Source organism: Indicator indicator, chromosome 14, assembly GCF_027791375.1.
Source record: "Indicator indicator isolate 239-I01 chromosome 14, UM_Iind_1.1, whole genome shotgun sequence".
NCBI lineage: Eukaryota > Metazoa > Chordata > Aves > Piciformes > Indicatoridae > Indicator > Indicator indicator.
In genome coordinates this window covers 13988897-14013680 of record NC_072023.1, presented here as the reverse complement: position 1 = coordinate 14013680, position 24784 = coordinate 13988897, and the positions used below count along the sequence as shown (strand labels likewise).

The 24784-nt window shown below is 39.5% G+C and overlaps 1 protein-coding gene across 1 annotated transcript in view; it reads right to left on the bottom strand.

Annotated features, from left to right (window-relative positions):
- KIAA1549 (KIAA1549 ortholog) overlaps window positions 1-24784 on the bottom strand; it is a 141804-nt gene that overhangs the window by 59075 nt on the left and 57945 nt on the right. The window contains exons 2-6 of the mRNA XM_054386878.1: window positions 13625-16366; window positions 12106-12194; window positions 7315-7492; window positions 6010-6137; window positions 3827-4010 (exon numbers count right to left, since the gene is read on the bottom strand). Of these exons, the coding sequence (XP_054242853.1) occupies window positions 3827-4010; window positions 6010-6137; window positions 7315-7492; window positions 12106-12194; window positions 13625-16366 (3321 nt within the window). The remainder of the gene's footprint in view (window positions 1-3826; window positions 4011-6009; window positions 6138-7314; window positions 7493-12105; window positions 12195-13624; window positions 16367-24784) is intronic.

Here is a 24784-nt window from a genome sequence, read left to right as displayed (position 1 = left end):
TAAAACCAAAGATATTTATTCAGGGTAAGTTCCTAAAGGCAAATATTCCTTATCTAGTCCACAGCTAGGCTTTTGCCTGTCCTCAAAAAAATCTTCCAGCCATAAACAGAGACCAAACACACTCTTTCTTATTGCTTTTATGACCTAGCACCCCAAAACCACAACTAGATTTGGTTTTCTTTCTGCTGATGCATAGTTCATGACCATATAACCAGTTCACAATCTAAAATGTGAGTTGTAAGATGGATGATGCAAAATAAGCTTGCAGGGAAATGTAAACTGAGCATGTGAACATAAGCACGTCACTAAAGTTACCTAAATCTGTGGGGGAAATTAAAATCTGGAAGTTTCTAGTCTTAGCCACTCCAACAGTCCTATTCCTACACAGAACAGGATACACTGCACAGAGGTAAGCCACACATTTAAGTGTATAACAGTATGTACTGGTTATGTGAAAAAAAAAAAATTAAAAAATAGTGACAGGGCTGTGTGTGGAAGGCAACGTGAAGCAAACAAGCATCAGGCAGCAAATGTGTTCCCTTCAAACAAGGCTCATATTTGGGCTATTGATGCAAGCTCTCACTTCAGTGTTGAGATACACTGATCTTACACATGCAGCTTTTACTTAGTATGAATCAACTTCTACCCTTTGACAGCTCAGCTCATCTACAAATCATTTCTTTTTCTTCAGATGCAGAATTGTACAACTTACAAAATCATATACAGAGACCTCAAGGGGAAAAACATAAAGTCACTACCAAGAGTATTAACTGTTAGCATGCCTGGTAACTAAGGCAAAAATAGCAAAGAATGGTATGGCATGGAGTATTTTGTATTTACTTGTAAACAATAACATATGTAAATTGTTCATATGTAAATATCAATTACCCCAAAATTTACACTGAAAAGCAGAGGTTTGCATATTAATTTGCATAGAGTAAAGCAGCCACCTAAGGAAGATATTCATGACACCTTCCCTCCTACATCTGCTCTGTAGACCAAGGAGCAGGATAAAAAACAAACAAACAAACAAACAAACATTTAGGCATCCTCCTGCCAAAGTCTCTGTGCTTCTGGTTGTTTATCCTCAACAAACTGCTGAATAAGATGTCTCAAGAAGGATCTGCCCAATGCTGCCGAGCCTTTGGGCGTGTTTTCTAGATCTAAATACTAAAGCTCTAAATACTGAAGATCTAAAACCCTTTGGCTCAAAACAGTGTTGCAGCAACAGAGCAAAAAAGCTGTAGAAACAGCTAAAAATAACTGTGTGGTTGCTTCCCTTACAAAAGCATATGAACTACATTCACTACAGTGCTTGCTGACAGACAGACCCACGGCTCTAGCAAGCTGAGAAACCATGTTCCCACTCTGCTGACTTATCAAATGCTACCATGTCTAGTGTTCCAAAACAACAACTACAAACACAGTGAACTGCTACTGAGACCGAACTAGACATGTTCAAATCAAAATGAGCTGTCCTGATCATCTACCTGCTGAAAATCTACAGTAAATTTGAGTTCCTCTAGCAACAAGCAAGTCAAACGCTGACAAGATGCTCCTTGATTTAGGACACCATGCCCACCAAATCTCCCTGTTTTCCTCATGGCAAACCTTGAGGAGATCTTGTAGTTCTTAAAAAATGCGAGTTACTAAATTGAAATTTAATTTTATTACATGTAATTTTATTTATTTATTATACAACAACAGATGTTTTGTAAATTCAGTCTAGAAAAATCTGAAGACCATCTTCAAAGTTTCTCTACCCAACAAATTAAGAGACACCACCATGAAACTCTGATTAAGATCTCTGATGCACATGCTGTGCTCTGTTGGCAGTGTTAATTCAATATACTATGGCAGCAACTACCAGCCTCAGTCACTGCTGATGAGTAACTGCCTTGCTACACCTTGCTACACTAAGGGTATGCTTGAGGATTTGAGGCTTGGTATTGCTTGGGAGATGTGAGGGGAGTCCAGTGACCTGTGCTGGATCTTTGCAGGAATGAAATTGCTACGCAGTCAGCACTCCTGTTTAAAATCACCAGTGAGGATGAACAAACAACTCCTGAAGCCCAAAGGCATTCCCTGACCTCTTCACACACTCTACTTTGCATGGCTTCTTCATTAATATGTGAGCTCTCACAGGGCTCCACTGGCACTGGCCAGGAATCAGCTGCACTGGCCAGGCACTATAAGCATGTAGGTAACCCAGAGAGAGCTCCTGCTGTGGGCACTAAAGAAATCACCTTCAAATTTCCTAAATGCCATCATGAAAGGAAGCTAAGAGCAGTGCACATGCATGTTTAATGCAAAACATGTTTCTCCTCTATGACCAGCTTGTCTTTCAGGATATGCTGGCCTCAGCAAAAAATCTGTTGTCATTTAATTGCACTGTAACTCCATCACACAGTCCAGAAGATGGATTCTCAGCAAGGGGCAACCTGCCAATTCACTATAGGTGTTCAGAATATGTGGGCAAAATGAAAAACTGCAAGACCTGGTGTGTGTACATCACTGATGGAAAAAAAAGTGACATTGAAAATAATATCCAAGAGAACAAAAATAAACTCCACAGCAAAGGTGCAAAAGAGATGATGCAGTGTAAAGAGAAATATATTTCAAGCCAGTAAGGCATGAGCAACATCTAATCTGAATTCAGTGATAAAGAGCACATTCTACAACCTGAGAAATGCTGTGGCCTCAGAAGGAACAAATGATAGTCATCTACAGAGAAGGATTCTCAAGGGTCTTGGTACTGGCTCAGTTAAATACAACAACCTGCTACACTTTTTAATTGATGATGAAAGTAGAGGGTTCAAAATGCTGAAAAGTGAAAAACAAAAAGGTTTTAAAAGCTAGTATATTTATTTTACTTCTAGTCATTGGGAAAGTCTCCTGTGCAGTTATCTTACACAGATTTAAAGGTGCTGTAGAGAACAAATTCTGTTGACAAACACTTTCTTACATCTTTGCTGACATACTGTACAGCTGCAAAATGAACAGCAGCTGCCAGCAGGCCTGATTTTCCAGCAGACATTTAACTGTATTGAGAGAGAACCACTGTGTCAGGTGCTAGGCACTTATCTAGCTCACTAAAAAATAAATCCAATAATTAAAAATCTGGATTGGAAAGCACAATAGCACAGAACAAACTGAGAATTAGTGGACTGGGCTGAGAGTAACACCTGCAACCAGGAAAGGCAAGTACTGCTCTCTCATGATGTTGCTTACATTCATGAGCTATTTCTGTCGTGAACAATCCATTAGTGTACAAGGATAAGTGATGAGTTTAGAAACTTCTCTTGAGACTGAGGTCATCTGAAAAATCTAACCAAACATAAGGTGTCAAGGCTGAGTGTCAAGCAAACACTGCTATGCAGGCAGTTCCCATCAACCTAGGTTTAGGATGGCTGTGGTCTGGAGAGAGTTCATGGTTAACACAAGCCCAATGTAACAATTGAACCCTGCTGAGAAGCAGCAAAGGTCCCTGGTAGGCATATCCACAGACACACACCTCAGATCACATGTCACATCAATATTGATCAAAGTTACTTATTTTTTTTAAATCTGGACTAAGACCAGGGAAATGAAACCAAGTTAAACACAACTGGCTCAGTGAGGATGATGATGAAGGCAACAAGTTTCCGTAACACTCAGTATGTGTTGTATGTTAAGCACAGAGAGGCATATGTATTTTCTCTGCAGATACAAGGCAAATAAGTGATGCTGCACTATTGCTTACACACAAAAGTACTTTGAAATTGTAGATAGGAAAAATTACTGACATAAATATATTTTGCAGGCTTGGCAAAGAGCAAGTACTCACGTTCAGCAATTTGCTGCACAGGATAGCCCAGGTAGAAGCTGAATTCCACCACGGACAAGTTTCTTAGCTGCTCACTGACTTCAGATCCATTCAGAAAACCGTATCTGTCTCGGATGGCAAAAACAATGCTCACAGGGCCTTGCCGAAATGCTGCCCCAGGGCTGCTCAGAGTTATATTCAGTATCTGAAAAAACAAAATGAAGCTCAGTCAGCAATGTTAGATCACTAGCATTTCCATTCCTCCCTCGATAATCTTTTGTGTTCTTTTTCTAATAAATACAAAGGGGAGGGCAGTTCACACTGAAACAGAGGAACATCTATTACATATTTTTTCAGCCTGCTGAGTCTCAGAAGAGGCAAAGTTACATCCAAATTCCTCTTCTAAAAGTTCTCCTTTAAAAGTCAGTCATAACTCAGAATGATCCAAAAGCTACAGCCCAGAAAATTATAAAAAAACCACCTAGAGAGTCAGAAAAATAAAATCTACTGTTAGAGAAATCTTAGATGAACACCAAACTGTGTAGAACAGACAGGAAGAGGGCACAGTAAAGAAACATTCTGCAAAACAATATTATCTTGATGAAAATCTCCTGTGCCATGCACAACCAGACCTTGCCACTGGGGAGAAGCTTTCTTTTGGCATCACTGTAGACTGCAATTGAGTCCATGTAGATATATCTCCTCCAGACAATAAGGAAATATTTGAAAGTTTGCTGATTTCTTTTGCATGCTCCGTCTGCAGTCTATCCACTCACACTACAGTTGTAAACTTCTGAGCACTTTGTTGTATGTACGATATAGTACTACAGGTATTACAAAATTTATGTCAGTTTTCTTGCAATGGTTTTATTTTAGGGTATGCAGATAGGCATTTATGGGTCCAGTTAAGTAACACAATAACATTTCTATTAATTTTAGTATTACAACAAAACTAGATTAAATTGAAGAATTCAGACAGAACAGGAAGTTGGTCTAGGTCAGTTGAATTACTGACATTTCATTGAGTTTTAAACTCTGCTGTGCGATTCAGTAACATTCACATATGTAATACTTTTCATATATGAAGTTCCAGTAGCAGCTGCCACAGATATCATATGCTGCTGCATCTCTAGACCTCAGAAGAAATGAGCACGTTTGCTCACATAATAGCTGAGTGCTTATCACTCCTATATTCCTTAACATGATTCCCTGAGTGGCAGTGAGGACTGAAAGTTGTCTTCCAGCAAAAACATTATAATCATACCCTACTCTAACAGTAAGATCTGATGGCAATGACTTTGATAAGAGTTGGGGTAGCCTTTATATGAAAACTATAAATCCTTAAAATATTTAATAATGCTTGTGATGGTTTGAAACTGTCTTTTTAATTTTTCCTTGCAAAGTTCAGAACAGAGAAAGTGAAAGAATGTAAATAAGTCACTATTGGGTGTAAGAAAGCAAAATAACGATTGTTCTAAACACTTCCATTGGATAGATAGAAATGTTTAAGAACTATTACCCAAAACAAAGTAGGCATTCGGCACATTCTGCGTTCGGCAGTGGGGGCAGTTGCTGGGCTGTCTGGCTGCTGTTTCTTCTTCTCTTCTGGCTGAAGATAACACGTACTGACCTTGGCAGCTAAGTTAACAACTTTCTGCTCTAACTAAACTCTGCTTCTCTGTCCAGAGGGGTCTGGGGGGGAAGCTCCTGGGAGAGGGAGGCCCCTTTGGGAGGGTCCCCTTGGGGGGAAGCAAAGGGAGATCGATTGTGCTTTTTCTGTTGATTGTATATATTTGTGAATGTTGTGAATTTTGTATATTTGTACATATTCATTGCATTTCATTGTAGATTTTAGACTCTGCTTGTAAATACAGCTTTTCATTTGCTTCCAGACTGAGCTAGCCTGGTTATTGTTGGTGGGGGGGGAATTTCAGCTCACACCGACACAATGCTTTTGGATATAAATCATCATCTTGGATAATTTTTTTTTTTTTAAGTTTGAAACCAGAGCGATAAGTGGTGCCATGCTGGTTTGGAAGGGGAAAAAATAACCACAGGTCATCACAAAGCCTCACAGTTCTATGTATGATTTAGATGGCAAGTAGTATCCAGTGAACACCTAAGTTATTTTACTGGCTGGATGAAACACAGGGCAACCAAAGGTGGGGAGAAAAAGGGACAGACACAAAACATGCTAGTCTTACCTGCACAGTGAAGTTGTAGAATTCCTGGTGTTTGCTCACCTCCCTGAATGCCATTGCCAGCCCTTTCTCAATGCGCCGGCTAAAGTTGCAGAACCCAACATCCACATTCCGAGGCACAAACTGAAGCACTGAATGCAAAGGGTACACATTATTTCCACAGACAAGTATTCCCATGAGAGAACAAAATGAGCAAGAGAATCCACAGGGCTAACACTTTTCTACAGCATTCAGGACATATTCAGTGAAACAGTGGGCAATATACAGCTGAAATACATTTTGTTCTGGTGTCACAACTGTGACAAAATACTCAGTTTCCTCTTGCATATTGACAGACCTTCACTACATACATGTGGCTAACTTTACATGACTTGAACACTGCATTATCCACACTGAAATCCTTAGTATCCAATAGATCAATCAGAACCTTAAGGAAAAAAGCAACAAATCTCTTTTTCTTGTAAACTGAAATATAGTATTTAGTTGGTTGAAAAGACCACTTATTGGGTCCATTAAAACACATTTGTATCCGTATAACATCTTCAAAATACCTAATTAGCAACCAATCTTTCAAAACTATACATATACACCTTAAAATCTTTCAAAGAAGAGATTGTTTATATAACCATGTTAAAGAGTCAAAAGAGAAATCAGATCTGCATAATTAAAGAAGTTATGTCTTACCATACAATATACCTGAACAAAAGCACCATGTTTGGCTCTGCCTCTATATATCTCATTACACAGTCAAGCAGGTGATTTTGCTATGCAGATAGTGCCTGACAAAGTCTTTCAATGATACCACTGACTCATAAAACTCTTAGTCTTACTAGTAGCCTTCACATAAACTGCTGCCATACAGCAGCCATGGAAAGCTGAATAATACATGAGCAATTCTCCTACTCAGTTTACACAAGAGCAATCAATCCTTTTGCTCACCAATTCTCTTACAAAATGAGAATTCTCAAAAAGTAGCATTTAAGGTAAACATAACTTGAAACTTGGTTCAGGTATTATAAAGCAGCAGTACAGTGGGTTTATGAGTAGGTGTGACATAGAAAGCTTCTTTATCTTCTCACCTATTGAAGCAAGACTGCAACACACCAAAAATTCATGAAATGATGGCATTAACTGTTTACAATTGATCACCTTTCAATCATGGATCCAGCAAGTCTTTCACTACCAACCAAGAGTTAAGATGCACAGAGCACAGGGTTTATGACTTGACATTGCATACTTAATCATGAGTGAAGAAGTGTGAATCAGTACGAAGCTACATCTTCTCCTCTTTGTGTCAGAAGAACTCACCTGTCTGAACCTGGAATCTGTTGTCTGGCACAGTGAAAGAAGGATGCAGTGAGAGGATTGTGGGGGCCTCACCACGAAGAAGACTGCTGTTCATAAGCACATTTATAACAGATACTGCCGTGTAAACAAAAGGACCTGATGTCACCAAGAAAGCAAATTTGGGGGAAATTTTATAGACCTACAAAAAAGAAAAATAAATTTAAAAAAAAACAATGGGGAATTTGGCAACACTTTAGATCTACATAATCTCACACAATTCAAAGCCACGTCATCAAGATGCAGGAAATAGCAGCCTTTATTTTTCAAAGAGGGAGCAGAAGCACAAACACTCTGATACAAAGTCATGTCTTGCATCCTCTGTTCTAGGTGCAGCTACCTCTTTTCAGTACAACACATCTTAATACTTCTTGATTTATCACATTCCAGCATAGTAGCACTCCTCACTCACCTGCATTCCCCTGAAGTGCAGTAGAATTCCTATAAAAAATTGGTTTGCTTACTGAACTGCTTGCATAGCTTCTGCATTTCAGTCATATACCACATAACAGATAATTCTTATACTGTTCACATGTTATATACAAGGAGCAAAATACACATAATCTGTGTTGCATGGATATAATTTTCATAATTAAGAATCCTTCCTTCCAGAGAACACTTCTATCTACTTATTTCAGCACAGTTAACACAGTTGCAATTTTTCTCTTCCAATTCATCTATTGACTTTGAATTTTCTTAAAAGCCCTGAGGAGCCTTACTCATCATATAAAAGAAATGAGATTGTAAACTTAGGTGAATGCTTCCATGCAGACACTCTTTAAACACCATTTCTCTGTCACCTAAGAACAAACTGAAGGCTTTTATTTATTTAAACATATTGCTGTGTCTTCTGTCCTTCAGAGAAACTCTCTCAAGATGAAGGACATCTGTTTACTCAGCACTATTTTTCCCCCTCTTTGGTTTACTCCCCAAGTTTGCTTTTTTTACCTATGTCACTGACACTAAAGTATTCTGAAATGTCCAACATGATGGTCTGAGAAATAATCTCAACTAGAAAATCAAAGGTTCAGAAAAATGTGTATCTCTTAGTTCAAGATATCCTACTTGCAGGCTTTGTGCTGGTGAAGGAATACGTCAGATACCTCCAGCTTCAAAATCAGCCTTACAGAAAAGCACAGTGCTACTTAAATTGTGACCCACACGTTCCTCACTAGCATTTCTGCAACAGTGTAACATCATGGCAATTGCTGTTTATTTAGGTGAGACAGCAAGCAGCTCTTCCTGGTTCCCTGGAAGCCATGCATTTGAAAGAAATCACCTTCAGCAAATGAAACTACCTCAGAAGCAGAAGGGAAAAAATAAGATTAAAAAAATCTATGCTGCTCATTATTCCCCTTCTTCCTTCTTGGTTCACAAATACATGCAAGATCTGGCTTTTATTTTCAATGGATTTAGACCCATAGAACTCACATTTGTTTGATATGAATAATATGCACGGCTCTTTTCAGCTCCTCTTATCTGAAATTTTATCCTTTTATCTCAGGATGAAATGATCTCTGCAGTTCCAGTTTGTCAAATAGAAACAGCAGTTATAATGGGTAAGATATGCCAAAAGAAAGTTGCCCATTACTTGCAAAGGAGACAACTTAAAAGGCAGGAAAAAGAGGAATTAGAATTACAAATCTCAGTGACAATTTGCTGGTGATTTCTAAAGCAATATATGCAGTGGAAGAAAGGCCTAGTGCAGCCAGCAAACCAGGCACTAGTTCGGTATTTCAGACAAGAAATCACACCTCTGATAACTAACTCAGCTGTTTCCCATCCCTGACCTGTTGCAGTGCACCACAGGTGCAATGAAAGCAGCCTATCCCAAGCATTCTCCTGGAATCAACTTTGTTGTTGTAACATCTAAGACTCTCTTTTGTGCCTCAATGCAAAGGAAGAGTTACAACAGCCCCAGAAGAATGGCACCTATTAAAGTAAACATGTAAAATCTTTTGTCTTAACTCTTTGGGCCAGAAAGCTCAAGAAGCATGCAAAACTCCATGTGCACTTTGAAACCATTGCCACAGTAAAAGCAGAAACCTTTAGCAGGAACAGAGAAACCCTCAAGTTAAGCTCTCCCTTCTCTGAAGTGCAACAGCTAATCCAACCTTGCTGTTTGCAGGAAACAACCTGTGTCTCACTAAAAGCTAGCTGCATGAGACAGAGCTTCTAGTACAGAAAGTTTTCAAGCCTTAGTTTACTGGAGGCTAGAAGAGTATTTTGGGAAAACATCCCTGTGTGCTTACTCTGTCCCTTATGATGTTCCCTAAGCATTTGCTGTCGATTATTGTCCCCTAAAATATTTGATTAGGTGCACCTTTGCTACAATCTAATCCATGCCTGCACTGCACTGTATTATGCTGTGCAAACATCTGGCAGAAAGCATAAACAAACCATTTCCTCACTGCCACCTTATTAAGCAGCCTCTAAAGAGCCTGCAGAGAGCATTTAACTTCCTGAAGATGAGCTACAAAGGCTCACAGGTCTTAAACATGAAAAAAAGCTTCTGCTTCTACCCATATCAGGTTCCTACGGCAACAATTCTCTCACCCACCATTTTTACACACCTTAACAGCACCATCCAGAATTTCAGCAGCAGAGAGAAGTGATGAAGCCAGCACAAGTCCACAAGGTGGCATCTTTGAAAAAAAAGTCTTTAACTGCCTGACAATGAACTCTCCTTACTATGGAAACAGAGGTTTACCAATTTTGAATTATAAAACCCAATATGCTAAGGATAAAACCCTATCTTAAATATGGCACAAGTGGCTGAGGTATTAATTATACTGCATGATAAAATTTCCAAGCACAAATGATGCTGGCAAAATGCTTTCTCCTTCTGGCATGAACTTAATGGCACCAGGGGTCCTGGCAGCAAGTCACTGCCAACACTATTTTATTTCATATCCCAGTGCAACAAAGTTAAGTCAAGAGAACATTGCATAACAGTTCTTCTCCAAGTGTCATAAGGTTTATATTACATAAAGTTCACAAAAATTACTCTTATTCAAACAATAGGGTTAGATTCCTTTGCAGAGGCAATACACTGAGACCAACTGGAAAGAAAAAACTTAAAAGTTTTAGGTTGTTCTCACTTTGCTATAAGGACTTTTGCTAGGGAAAAAAACTGTCAAAAGCTTTTTCATTAGACAGGATTCAATCCTGCCTCCTCTTATTTCCACTTCAACAACTCAGAATGTTTGAAATAATAAAGAGGCAGAGACCAAAGTTTCAACTGAAAAAGCTGGGGGAAAATAACATTCTTTCAGTGTTAAATTCAATTTGTACTTAAAGTGAGCAGCAATTATATCCATTGTTGCCATGGTTTTTATTTATAAAGCATACATTACAACCAAGTTAAATTTAACAAGACTGTCTTCTGGTTTACTGTGCATTACATCATAGCAAGGGGACAACATCTGTGTGCTGTAATAGCACACAGAGTAAAAAAGCAGCTCAGAGAAGCACACTACTTTACCACAACTTGCAAAGGTACAGGGAGTTCCTAGGTACTCCAGACTACCAGAAGTCCGGTCTGTTCAATTCCTTTTTGCAGTACAGGCAAAATGTGTTTAGATTTTTGCATTACATCACCACTCAACATACTGACATTTTTAGACAGCTCGTTTTAAAAACTGTTTTGTTAGAACTCTGCCATTAGAGGTAGACATTTGCTATTGATTATTTCACTATTAATTATTTTTAGTGTAAAACTCATACCCAAGACATCACAAAGAACACATAAGACAGCACCATTCTAGCATAAAATACACATAACTGTTTCCACAGAAAGGTTCTCTCCTTTTGGTTTAAAAAAAAAATGCAAAGAATAAAGCTGAAACTATTTGTAAGAACAGTTGCTTCCGAGAAGCCTTAGGGCCAAAGCATCTTATTGACACCTCTACAAGACAATAGCGGGCATGAAAGGAAGGAATTCAAAGGGCAAAAATATAAAGATATCAGATGTTTGCTCCAATCAACCTTTAAATATTTAGCAACAGATTTTGTCTTATTGCTGCTACTACAAAGAGGATGAGTACTTTCGTATAACTGAAGCCTACAAAGTCACTCAAAATTAGTGTAATTGAATCATCATGAACTTTTGCCTTCTACCTGACTATGCCAGTTTGCACAATCTGAAAGGAAAATCTCTTATTTACAAAAAAACCCAACAACAACCCAGCCTAAAGGACAGGAGTCATACCTATTTGAAGGCTTAAAAATAACATCTTACCATTTCACACTAGATTTTTTTTTCCCCTGCCTTTTTCATTTGCCAAACCCTGCATTTGGGATTTCCCTGGAAGTGTTGAAGGCCTTGTAACATAAAATGGCAGAAGGCTGTGTAGAAGGTTTTGTTTTCTTTTAGATGCTAAGTGTATAATCATCTAGCAAGAGAAACAAAACTTTTTAACAGGTATTTGGAAGGGTAAAAGCTTTTCAGTTCATTTTCAGTTCATCAGCCAAAGAAGGTAAGCAGTAGAGGCTGGGCACTCCTTACTCACCTCTGGCAAAACCAAGAAAGGTCTGTTCTAGAAAATGATGACATTCTTAAAGATGATGTCAAATTCACATTATAAAAAAAAAAAAAAAGAAAAAGAAAGCCACATGACTAACATGTAAGTTTGAATAAACCTCTCTCTGATATAGTACCAAACAGTTTTCAAATCACTATTTTATCCTGTGAACTAAACCAACTGTTTTATTGTATTGATCAAAGAGTACTTATCCACACTTCACACCACTTACCTCTAGCTCCACTGATCGCTTGAACTGAACTCTGAGCACTTCTCTGATGGACTCAATAACATTTTGTAGAACAGCTCTTCGGGCCAGCACTGAAAATTAAAGTCAGTCAGCAAATAAATTTTAGCTTCTTCTCTTGGGCTTTGGTTCAAAGCTGCATTTTCCGTTGTGCAAAGCATGAAAAAGCAGGCAATGAGATCAACTGCATCAAACACTTAAGATGACAGACAAGGAAACAGGCAAAGGTGTGACTGTATCCTAAAAAGTGACTGTAGAGACAGATTAAGGAACTCCAGGTTTATTTTCTTGCTCTTGTTTTGTTTTTCCATTTCTACTGTCTTTAGCACTCCACTAGAAGAATCTTCTAAAGAGTCACTGAAGCATTCGAATTGGATCTGAAAATCACAGCACATTCAGTCTGACCTGTGCACAATGAACTTGCTGTCAGAATACAGTTAAAGTTTGTAGGCAATTCATGGAATGTAGATGAGGTCAGAAAAAAGGCACAGAAAATACACATGTACTTTTCTCTTAAAAGCAAACAGACATGACATTACTGAAATGGATATCTATTGAGTAAGAAACTGGTTTAAAAACTCCACATCCCTATGGACATCATGTCTGTTACAGTCACACTTGAGACTGTGACTATGGAAACAACTGAAAAGTATCATGTTGTCACCCTGCATTTACTTTCCATCAGTAACTTGCCTACAAAACTACTCAAATGTCAGGTTAAAAAAAAAAAAAAATCTTCCCTCATCACCACATCCCCAGCTCACTTTTGTATCTGGTGGGTGAGCTTATGCTAGTTTTGCTTTACATATTACAAGTAAATGTTAAGGGTGAAATCTGCTGTTTAGCACAGAGCATGCAGCACTGCAGCAGCTGGCCTGAGTTAGTTCACTGGTGGTTGTTCTGTTAACAAGCAAGGAAAAGGTGGGAAAGCACCAAAAAAGCAAACACAGATGCTGAGATAATTAATTTTGAAACACATTAATGTCACTTTTTCTGGTTACAAACACACCAAATTCAATTGAAGTAAGTATGGAAGGAGGTAAAAATATAAACATAAGCAGTACTGTAAAATTACAAAAATAGTAATAAAATCCAAACAAAAAAAATTCTCCTTCATATTATAACATTACCTTACATGCAGGCTTTTGGGTTTTTTTAAAACAGCAGCAACTGAAAGGAGAAACCTACTCAGTCATAACATTTAATAGTTTGAAGGAACAGTAGCATGACATAAGATCCATTTACAATCCATGAAATGATAAAGCAGCCTCTAATTCAGCATACTTGCATGCAAGTATCAGTTTTAGAAGACAATTTAATTCTCTGCTCAGTGTAATGTGTATGTAAGTCATTATCACAACAGACTTTGTTTGAGAGAATTCTATTGCTATACTATTATTTCTTTGAAAGGTTCACTTAGCTAATTCAAGACCTGCAATTCAGCTAGGGGGTCACATTACACTGGCTTCTGAAAAGTAAAATAAAAATGTTAGGAGTGTCTTACCCATGGTGACTAAGTAACTATCAGGAACTGTGATGTCGCACACGTAAGGTTGTCTGGTGGTGGTCATGGCCGAGGTTACAACCACAGGTTCAGATGGAGTAGTGGTTGCCAGAGGAGTGGAGGAGAACGTCCCCAGGCCACCTGTAGCAGTTGTGTCATGGCTGTCTGTAGCACTAGTGGCAGTGGTCATGGGGATGCTGGTAAAAGCAGTGGATCCATCAGTACCAGCAGTTACACTGCTTCCTGCTAGAACTTCACGTCCAGTGGGAGGGCTAGAAGTCAGAGGAAATGGTGTGGGAGCAAAGGATGTGGTCACAGACAGAGATGCTGTAGGAAGAAACGTCATCATGCTGCTGGTGTCAGCACGGGATGTCAGGTTGTCAGGGTCTGTGGGAGGAAGGACTGTGCGTGCACTGCCCTCACTGTGAGATGTTAAAAGCAGCGTGGGGTTAACGGTAGCACCAATATCCTCACCAGAAGTTGCAGCAGTAGAGAGGACAGATGAAGACACATTTAAGACAGGAGTTGCCAGAAAGGTAGTAAACAAAGAGATCATATCTGCTTCATTGAGTAAGATGCTGCTGGTAACAGACTGAGTGCCAGAAGTGGGCAGCACCAGGGTAGGAACCACAGAGTGGGAGGTGGAGAGTGAAGGCTCCAACTGAGAGGTAGCTCCTGTAACACCTGAGGTAAACACAACTTCAGAGCCCACTGTTAATACTGAGGGTGCTTCCAGAAGCAGAGACAGCTCAGAGTGAAAATCTGATGATGGCGTTATTTCAGGAACATAGGATGCATTTGAATAAAAGTATGGTGTTTCGCTGAGGGGGAACTGAGAAACCTCGGCATCAGTGGCAGAGCTGACAGTAGTAGCTAAGTCCCAGCTGGAAACCCAGTTAGAAACATCCTCAGAAAGTACTGATGTCCCAGTCAATAAGGTCTGAGGTAAGAGGGCTGATAAATCACTTTGCATCACAGAGTAAGAACTTAGCACAGCTGATGACAAAGACAAGTAGCTAGGTTCAATAAGAAATGGTGTTGATAAAAGACTGGATGGAAAATCTGAAATATTTAAAGACAGTTCCTCCCTTATAGATGTCTTGTCAAGCAAAACTACAGACTCTGATGGCATTAGTTCTGGAAACTCCAGCAAAGTTGTATGACTGATTGCAAACGATGCTACTAGTTCACTTGGGATAATGGTAGAGTCAAACAGAACGGTGGTGGCATCATGAAATTCTACTTGAATGCTTGGTGTCAGCAAAACTGTTTCCAGAAGAGGATGAGAAAACTCTGCAACAGAGGTGTTTGGTGACATTTCTTCAGGGAGCTTATGGTAAGAAGAAGAAACTGTTACAGATGTTCTGTTGTTAAAGACAGGGTCCATAGTGCTTAATAAAAATAGGCTTGAATCAGGCATTTCTGCAGATCTTGAAGAAAATGAAACAACTGGTCTGGACGGAAAAGAAGTATCAAAAATCTCAGGTGTAGGTTCTTCTAATTCATACCCATCAGTAATTATAGTTGTAAAAGGAGTTATACTTTGTACTTCAGAGGCTTTGATGGACAAAGTTTCAACATAATCACCTGAGCCCACGTCATGTTCTGGGGAAAAGTCTGCTTCTGGAAGAAATGAAACTGAGTCACAATACAGACAAGAACTGTATGATCTTGTGGAAGGCACTGGACTCATGAGCTCATGGACAAGCTCTGACTGACTCTGTATTTCTGAACCAGCAGGCAAATTTGGTGATGTACTGGAAAATTCACGTGTAAACAGACTGGCATTAAGAACCATATTAGAGTCTGTAGAAATGGCAGCTGAGCGAAGTGGGAAAGACGCAAGTGGAAGACTAATAGGAAACAAAGCAGGCTCAGCACTGGCTGCTGAAACTGGTATGGCCCAGGGTATGCTTGGACTGGAGTAGGTCCTTAGACTGAGAGCTTCTGGTGCCCTGCTACTCACATCGGCGTAAACATCACCATACAGGTTTGCACTTTGTGCTGTGGCATCTGGGGTCACAGGGCTAGTTTTATTCAGCAGCTTGAGATGAAGAGGCAACCCTTCTGAGACAGTCCCAAAAGGCTGAGCTGTTAAACTTGCATTTATGTTTTCCTGCACTGCAAGTCCCACCTCTGAAGGAATGGAAGTGAAATAAATAGCTGTATTTGGAGGGTACAACAGCAAGTCTCTGCTTGGAGTTAGCATTTCATTATCTGGTACAAAAGACTTCAGTTCTGTGAGAGTTTTACTGTGTTCAAGGACAACACCCAACGGAGTCTTCTGCTGTGCTGTTTTTGAGATATCATATGATGAAAAAAGGACAGATAATGAAGGTGTTAGCAACTCAGTTTCTAACATTTCTCTTGATGGCTCTACTGTATTAACGGAGTGACGATCTGTTAAAACTGCAAAAGACTTCAGTGGAGGAGTCCACTGGGCCTTTGGAAATGAGCTAATAAATTCATCATCACGTAAAAATGCCTCATTGCTTGTTATAAAGACATCTACCAACGGGGTACTTCTCCCTTCTGAAATCCTGGCCACTTCCTCTTGGTTAAATAAAGTCACATCAAAGGGAGTGGTAACAGACGATAAAACTGTTTGAAGGAAATTACTTTCCTGGGACTCTGAAGTCCTTTGTGCTAAGGCCATTTGTGTCCTGCTGCCTGATATGCTTTGGTGCACCTTTGAGTCCATTGAGAAAAAGGAAAAATTTTGCTGCTCCATGGATTTCTCATCTAAATAAAGAGGAAGAGAGAAAAACAAAAACAAAACCCATCAGATTAGCACAAGTAGTAAGACTGTAATGAGAAACTTCAAACACTATTTCGGGAGACAACTGCCAAGAATCCAAGAGCTAATCAGTGAGTGTGCAGGTCAGCACAAGAGTAAGATTCCCTGTGAAACTCCATTCCCTGGAAATGTGCAGGACAACAAGCTCCTCTCATGCTGCACCTACTCATCTCTCTACAGTAGCACTCCAGGAAGCTCCATTGAAGGGCAAAAAGTGGCTCCCTCTCACCTGTGCCAGGCAGTTCAGGCAAAAAATGGTCTCAACAAAGTAAATTGAAAAGGGCTAATAAGGAACAATGGAGGCGAAAATCTTGCATAACTTTAGGTCTTCTGCTTTTGATTAGCATCACTTAATTTCCTCTAGTTTTACAACTTCTTAATATTTGGATCACTAACATATTTGTTCAATTTCAAGGACCAGATCTTCCCTGCCATCTCAGAAATGAGTGACACTTACAAGAGACGAAGAGAGGTTTCGTTTTTGTAAGGTAAATGTGGGCCTGGTATAAACTACAAGAATTAGCTGACCAACGTGTCCAGTATTCGCACTTACATTGTAAGTCACTCATTTAACTTCTAGCTTTTTAGCAGTCAGTGACAAATTCTTACTTAAAAAACTGCCATCTTTACCCACAACCTGTTGTAGAAGTACTCTGTTTAAGGACCACTTGTCATGAAACTTTCATTGCTCCGATTTGCAGAATTCAAGTAATAATAGCTGGGTTCAAATATAAAGGAGAAAAAGCTAATAATTCACCAGGTATTTTAACAAAATACTTGCAAAAATCATCTATGAGTATCATTTGCATAACTTGACTAGAATTGCTCCTCTCTCACAGGAGTGCTCTTTGGTTACAGAGATGATCTGTATATAAGCTTTTCCAACCATGGCTGTGCTTTGCAGATAAAAGGTTGATTATTGCTTGAGTACTTCTCTGAAATGTCAAGACTGGTTAGCAGCCTTCAGAGCTGAGTATTAAACGAAATCACAGAAAACTGCTGCAGGATATTTTTCAAGGATACACACAAAGGCTTCCTCTTTAAATTCTCTATCCCACCTGATCAACCTGTGTTCATATGGGAGTGTCCCTGCAGTGGCTGCTGGAACCAACTGACAATGCACATAAAAAGGGGGGCGTGGAGGAATCCCACTCAGTTAAACACCAGGGACCAGTTTAAAAGGAGCATACACAGTATAAAGTGCCAGATGGTGATACATTACCCCGCTCTACTGTAACTACATTTGTAACCCTTTAGAGAATGCTTTGAACTCTGCAACCCGTGGTAGGTCTTGCAGGAACAGCTCACCTATCTGTTACACACTGTTAGTCTAACACTTCCCAAAGGTGATAAACTGCTGTACTCATCCCCTCCCTGGTCTGTTTGCTAGATTCCTAGACACAACTTTTCAAGCACTGACATACTGACTTGATAAATTTTGAAGCTGCTGATCTGAAACACACAATTAGAAGAATTAATGCACAGAGCTAATACCACTGTATCACTAATCACACCCAATCAAATATGAGCACTGTGAATACATACTTCATTTTACAGATCCCATGCAAGCATGGAACCAAAATGCAGATCCTGAGCCATACTCATTTGCTAAGCAAAAGGTATTCAATGTTTCCACCTTGACAAGTCTCTCTAGCCTTGCTCCTTCCTTTGACTTGGGCTTCCAGCCTTCACTTTCAAATTTGTGACATTTTGAATAAGAAGGGAGTTACCAAAGACTTAAAAGGCTACAAAATAAAGTGCTGCCAAAATAGATAATTTCTCTCCATATAACCATTCATTTTAGCCAACCCTGTAAACTGCTGACCACTTCAGTCACACTTTGGCCACCTAGTGCTTGCTTACAGTAATTTCCAAATAACATGCAAACATGCCAACAGATAAAAGCTCTTGTTTATCATAGTTTCACATTGTCAGTCACAGCAGCAGTAAGGCAAGCCAGCTGTGTTAGCTTCAACACAGTTAAATGTGGTAAACATGGAACTGCCACACATGACAGTTAACATGACTGGCAGAGGTGAGTACATACTGATTTGCAACTGCACTTGTGGTCAACAAACTCCACAAATCTTTGACCCAACGCTAAAGGTGACTCCCCAAACAACACAGTTTTACTGCCTATATATGCCTATGCTGTGTATGATCTTCCTTCACCCAGAGAGGGCTCCCTTTATCTTTGTCCAGTTTGACAGGGGAGCAATCACAAGCCAAGATCCTGCTGAAAGTGACTACACATGACAAAGATGTTCTGAAGTTACTCGCACCCCTACAAGCTGCCCAACAGACATGCATAAGAAGCAAGGGCAATCTTGGCTTGAGATTTGTTCTGAATTTAGAATTCATTTTTTCTTCACAATCTGATAATATTTTTTTCCTTGAAAGACAAAGTAATAATAAATATCAATTTTATTACACAACTGTGCCTTTTAATGTAAAGAATCTTGCTACTGCTACCAGGAAGGAAAGAACACAACTACTATGTATTTTTAATTTTTTTTAAGGAAAACACACCATTGTCTTGAAAAAGCTACAAGCTATAAGATAAGAGCATTGTTACTTGAGGTAAGGGAAATGGAGATAATTCACTGTGCATACAGGATTTTGAAACAACTCACCAGCAAGTTTGCCAGCCAGTTTGCTTCGCTTAGCATTTCAGAAGCAAGGATCATTAGTGACATGCCGTTAATAATACAAATCATTATTTTCTGTCATCTCCAGAAGAACAATGTACTACTTGAATATTCCTTGTCAGAACTGTGTGCGCCTCGCATGGAGAGCAGATGGGACACATGGCAGATGTGCCTGGGAGCAACTAGACAGCCCACAAAGAGGAAGGAAAAGCAACAGAAAAAGGGAAGGAGGTGAAGGCACATCATGGCATGACAATCACACCCTCGTCAGCACAGAGCAGCCAATCTGACTATACCATGGGACAAAGAAAGCAGACAGATTGCATGTGTTCTGGTGTATCTCAATGCCATGCCTGCACAAAGCTATTGATGAATATCAATGCTGACTTGTTTGTTTGCACAGCTGTTATTGCTGGGTGACGGTTTTGCCATCCAGCAACTGTACTGCTGTTGAACCAGGCAACAGTGACAGGATGACAATCAGACTACCCAAACTCTGCAAAGCTGATAACATTATGAAAAAGAATAGATAGCTTAGGAAGCAAAGCTGTGATCCCAAGTGACAGAAAAAGGGAGGAAAGGAGATCATTTGTGGGGCAGGGGCCACAGCAGGCACAGATGGCACCAGTACAATGCCACAGGTCAGACGACATCCAGACACAGGAGGAGTGGCAGCATAGGAAATGTGCTGATGCGCTTGGGGTGAGGAACTCTCTGCTGCTTCTGCTGCCTCCCAAAACCGTTAAGAGCCTGAATGAAACTCACAAGTAATGAAACCTGTCACTGAACACGACTCCTTCAGCTGCCAAAAGCGCACTCAGAGAAGCGTGGCTGCGCACCGTTAACGCCTGGCAAGGACCTGTGTGAATCTGGGAATGGCCATAACGCCAGCACGGCACTTCCCACGATGCAGCAAAGGACTGCCACGCTCTACAGACTTCACTGATGAAAAAAATATACTATGTTGGCTTGCCAGAAAACTGTGTGTTCATAAACCAGGAACTAGACAACTTCATTTTTCCAGAAAGCAATTAAAGTGTGATTTTTCATCCTTATTGTAGCTGCACTGCTGAAAAGTAATGTCTGTTCTCTACTTTAAAATAAAGTAAAAAAGAATGACTTTTCAAAGAGCAATTTGGAATTATGAAATGCTTTCATGTTTTCATGTTTCAGGTATATATAACAAATACATTTTCATATATAATTAAATGCAGGATCCAAATGTAATCTCACCTTTACCACTGATCTCTCATGTGACTTCAAAAAAAATTGCATCACTTTTCTGCACTTTGCCATTAAATTGTACACTACCATGACCATCAATATCAACATAGGTGACTTCCTGTATTATGAAGATGTCACCTTATGGACAAGAGGTGCAATCATGACAACAATGAATACAACAAAGAAGCCTTTACTTGAGATAAAACTCAACACTGAGAATAAAACTAGTAATTTTTGCTCTATTATTTTTGAAAAATTAAATAACTGCTAATAAATTTTGCAAACATCAGCAAGTGACAACAGACTAGGAGCAAACAGATTCAAAACACATCGCCAAAAAAAAAATCTCCTGTGTACTAACACAACAATCTACAAAATTAAGTTTTAGCATCTTTGTTTTTTAGGTGAGGAAAACTGCCCTTTTATTGCTGCCCATTGTTTCAAACAGGCATTTTAGGAATAAAGGTAACTGATATTATGTATGTTCCAAGTATTAAGGGGAAAATTCCTATTTACTACCTAGGTAACAAAAATTCACAAATCATTAAAATTAAACCTTATGAACTAGGAATATTTACCACTTGAAACTGCCCTCCTGACTAGTGCATCACATCTGGGGGAAGCAACAAGACTTTTTTAATTTAACTTTTTGTTTGAGAGCTGGAAGGTAAGAGATTGGAAGTAACTGAACGTAGTGCAGGACACGACCACCCAAGGGTAAGACAGAAATGATAAATGCAAGTGTATCTGAAAAAAAGCATAATACTTCCTCATATAGCTCAACACTTACTAAGTTTCTAATTTTTTAACAACATTTAGTTCAGCTTCCATCAAAAAGAGTTTGTATGCATTAAGTCATTGCAAAAAATTTACACAGCACTCTTGTGTAAGCCTCTAAAATTTCTTAGGTGTCTGGCTTGTAGGAAAATAACAGTCACAGAAGCACATGCAGCTGAAAAGCTGTCCTGCTTTCTTCTCTGGGAGGCATTAATCATATACTGAACAGTGACAGTAATCACCCCTGGCACACAAAAAAACAGGCAGAGGAGATGGGAGCCTGCAACATTCCACCCTTCTTAGAGGTCAGCTCTCGGCTCTTCCATGTGCCTCTAGGTAGCTTTTAGGTGGTCCTGCTCCCCAGAGCACAGGCTGCACCCATGTCCAGTGCTCTCCTGGGGCAGCAGGAGGCTAATTAAGCTGCTCATACCATCTGAAAGGCTAAAAAAAGTAAAGAAATAAAACAAATATGCTAAGTCTCAGCACTCTTTCACACTACAGTTGAAAATTCCCTAACAAATAGACAAAGCTGCAGTAAAAGAAAAATAACAGTGCTAATAGGAAGCATGCAAAGTGAGTGCCCATGTACATGCACACTCACTTATGCACACTTCAGGTTTCAATGCACAGCCAAGAAAGAAGATGAACATCTTGAAGTCATTTATATCCACATGCAAACAGATGTGGCTCAGCTGCTGCCCAGGTGCAAGTATACTAGAAACTCCCTTCCTGCACAGCAAATGAGGAGAAAAGATGCACAAAAAGACAAAGGGAAAGGGCAAAGATAAATATTTGCTTGCCAACAGAGTTGATGAAAACTTGTAAACAAAGCAGTTTTACTGCATTTCATACCTGAGTCAAAAAAATACATCACAACACTCCTCATTAAGTATTGCATTTGCAATCAAGTACCAATGAATCTATAACATCAGGCACTAGCATTTGTATTTTCTTCCTTATCAAACATTAACAACAACAAAACTATCAAAACTTCCTTTATGACAATTTTGCTGGTAACCATCATGTTAAAGAGCTGTAGGCAGCCTTGGATCCCAACTTGTACTGCACAGATGATGGAACACCCCATCAGAAAACTTGCAATCTATGTTCTGACCCCCAGGAATCTTCCTAATGTATTCACAGCTTAGGCAGAACAAAACCCTGTAGTAGTTTACAGTAAATGGTAGATTTAGTAACAAGCAGGCTGGGAACAAAACCCATGCAACAGTTTTCTATGCCTACACAACACCAGCAAACCCAAACTGTACAGGAATCCTCACTTGTGGTATGTATAAAACTTCCAGCACCAAGAAGCCTCCAGCTGACAGTGCCTCTCTATGACTTCTCTGAACAGATACACCTGAATGCAGGTAAGAAGGAAAGTTAGCCATGACAATGCACACCATTTTGAACATCTCAGAGGAGAAAAAAGGTAGATGTTTCCCATACAGAAGCCTTCTACAGCCACTACATGTTCCTACAGACCATCATCCACAGCTGAGCAAAGCCACAACTCTTAATGTGACTGACTGCCTGCACACGGGCAGGAAACTGAAAACCAAATTGTAGTTCAAAGTGTAGCCTTTTGCTGGGAGCATTCAGACTTCTCTGGCATTCAGTTGTACATGACATCATCGTGTGGAAAGCCATATGTTAGGGATAAAGTACACATAAAAGCATGAATTAGTTTCGCAAATGTCAATTCTAAGAAAAAACTCTCAGGCTTGCTCATCATGAGCATTTTATAAAATGAAGAAGTTTTCTTCCCCTCACCCTGTCCTTTTTTATTTTTATTTTTAAATTGCCCTCAGCTCTGAAGAGCCAGTGTCAGTTTTCATCCAACCACAGGACTACTAAGAAGCTTTCTGTTTATGCTCAACACTGCAGTGTCCTCCAAAACAAAGGTCCTGGAAGCTTTTGAAAAGGCCAATTAAATTTGTATTAGGCACTCTTTTGTGCAGATGACATATCAGTGAGCAGTATTTTGCACCCAATGCATACAAATGCTTTTAGCAAACCCCACGTTTTTAAAACTTTTTTAATTGCCTTATCACTATGACATCTCTAGAAGCAATGAAAATGACAGCCTGAAGACAAGAGTAACTGCCTAATTAAAACCAAGCCCACACTGTATCCTAGTAACCCAGTCATCCACAGGGACTCTCTCCATTGACACATATCCTTAACTGTGCCATGCTGACAAAGGAGAGATACCCTTGACTGAGCTTTAAGTTGTTCAGGTCAGCAGACTTGCTGCTCCAAAATCGTATCACTGCAAGGAATAAATGGAAGCTCCGACCTACAACACCTAAAAGAAGCTCCTTTGAGAAGCTAATTAACAAGACTTCCTTTACATAAAGCATGATGAAAAATCTGAAAAGATGAGATTTTCACCTGGCAAAGTACCATCACTCTGTACTGAACTCACAAAACAACTTCATTGCTCCAGGGCCAGTTTGTAACAATATGCCTGTGCACGCTTAATTTTTCAAACAGCTCTATATGCATAAGCAAATAATACTGAAAAGCTCTTGCACAGTCAGAAATAAAGGCATTCAGTGGTAGTCGCAGCATGCATCACTTGGCAAATCAAGTAACATGAGAGAGAATCTGTCAATGAGTTTTCACAGAAAAAAGAGATTTCACAGAAAAGCTAGGAAAGAGAGCACAACAGTCCCAGCTACTCTGGCCTTTGGCGCTGAAACTAAGCACTCACCAAGTGCTGAAAACATGAAAACAAAAGAGACAAAGATGGAACAGAAGTTCAAGAAGGACTCAATTTAAGCAGAGGTTTGAAATGTTACCTAAGGTTATTCTTTACAATGTGCAACTGTTATATGCCTTGACCTCACTTGAAAAAAAAAAAAAAAAAGACAAGTCTCCTAAGAAAAACAATAACCCTGTAATAAAGTCACTGCCTAATATCAAAGATCATCTGCCCTATTTTATACCAATAGAACTTCCAGAAGTTCCCTGGCAAAATTACCAAGAAAGGAGAAAGAAGATGACATTATTTTAAAAAATAAAAAAACTAAATAACCAAAACAAACCACAACACACACACACTTTTCCACCCCTTCCTTACAAGCTGTCAGATTCAGGCATCCACTGTATGACATAGGCAAATTCAATGCAAATATCCTTACTATAGCTTCCAGAACTGCTCTAGTTTTAAGAATAATTGTGCTATCAAGCAGTGTATTTCTTTGTGCAAGTATCTCAAGATTCAGCAGTTAATTCTGGTCTTTTTCTCCTTAACAACCTCAAAACATGACAAGTAAAGAATTCGCAGTTGCTAGCATCTTAGGAGAACTGAAACTTGCCCAAAGCCTTTCCTTCTGCCCTTAATGCAATACAACAGGCCCACTTACTCTTCTCTCAGAACGCTCTGCTAGAAACAGGTTATTCTGAGCTACTGCCATCTAAGCTTTCATACTTAGGGCCAAGTTCCTGACCATCACAAATGAATTCAACTCTACCAGCTCCAGCAAAGTTGCATCATCTTTTCCCAGTGCTGAACTTCGTCCTTTCCTGGTCCTTAAGTTCCCTGGGTCATCCCTTCACTTCTCCACAGGCTCTACTGCGTAAGGTCGTGTAAGGTTCCAGACTTACCTCCATTAACTTTTAGCAAAGCTACAGTCTCAGCAGTCCTTGAGGAGCTATAAATTGCAAATACTGATTAAACACAGGCTTACATGCTCTACTACATCTACC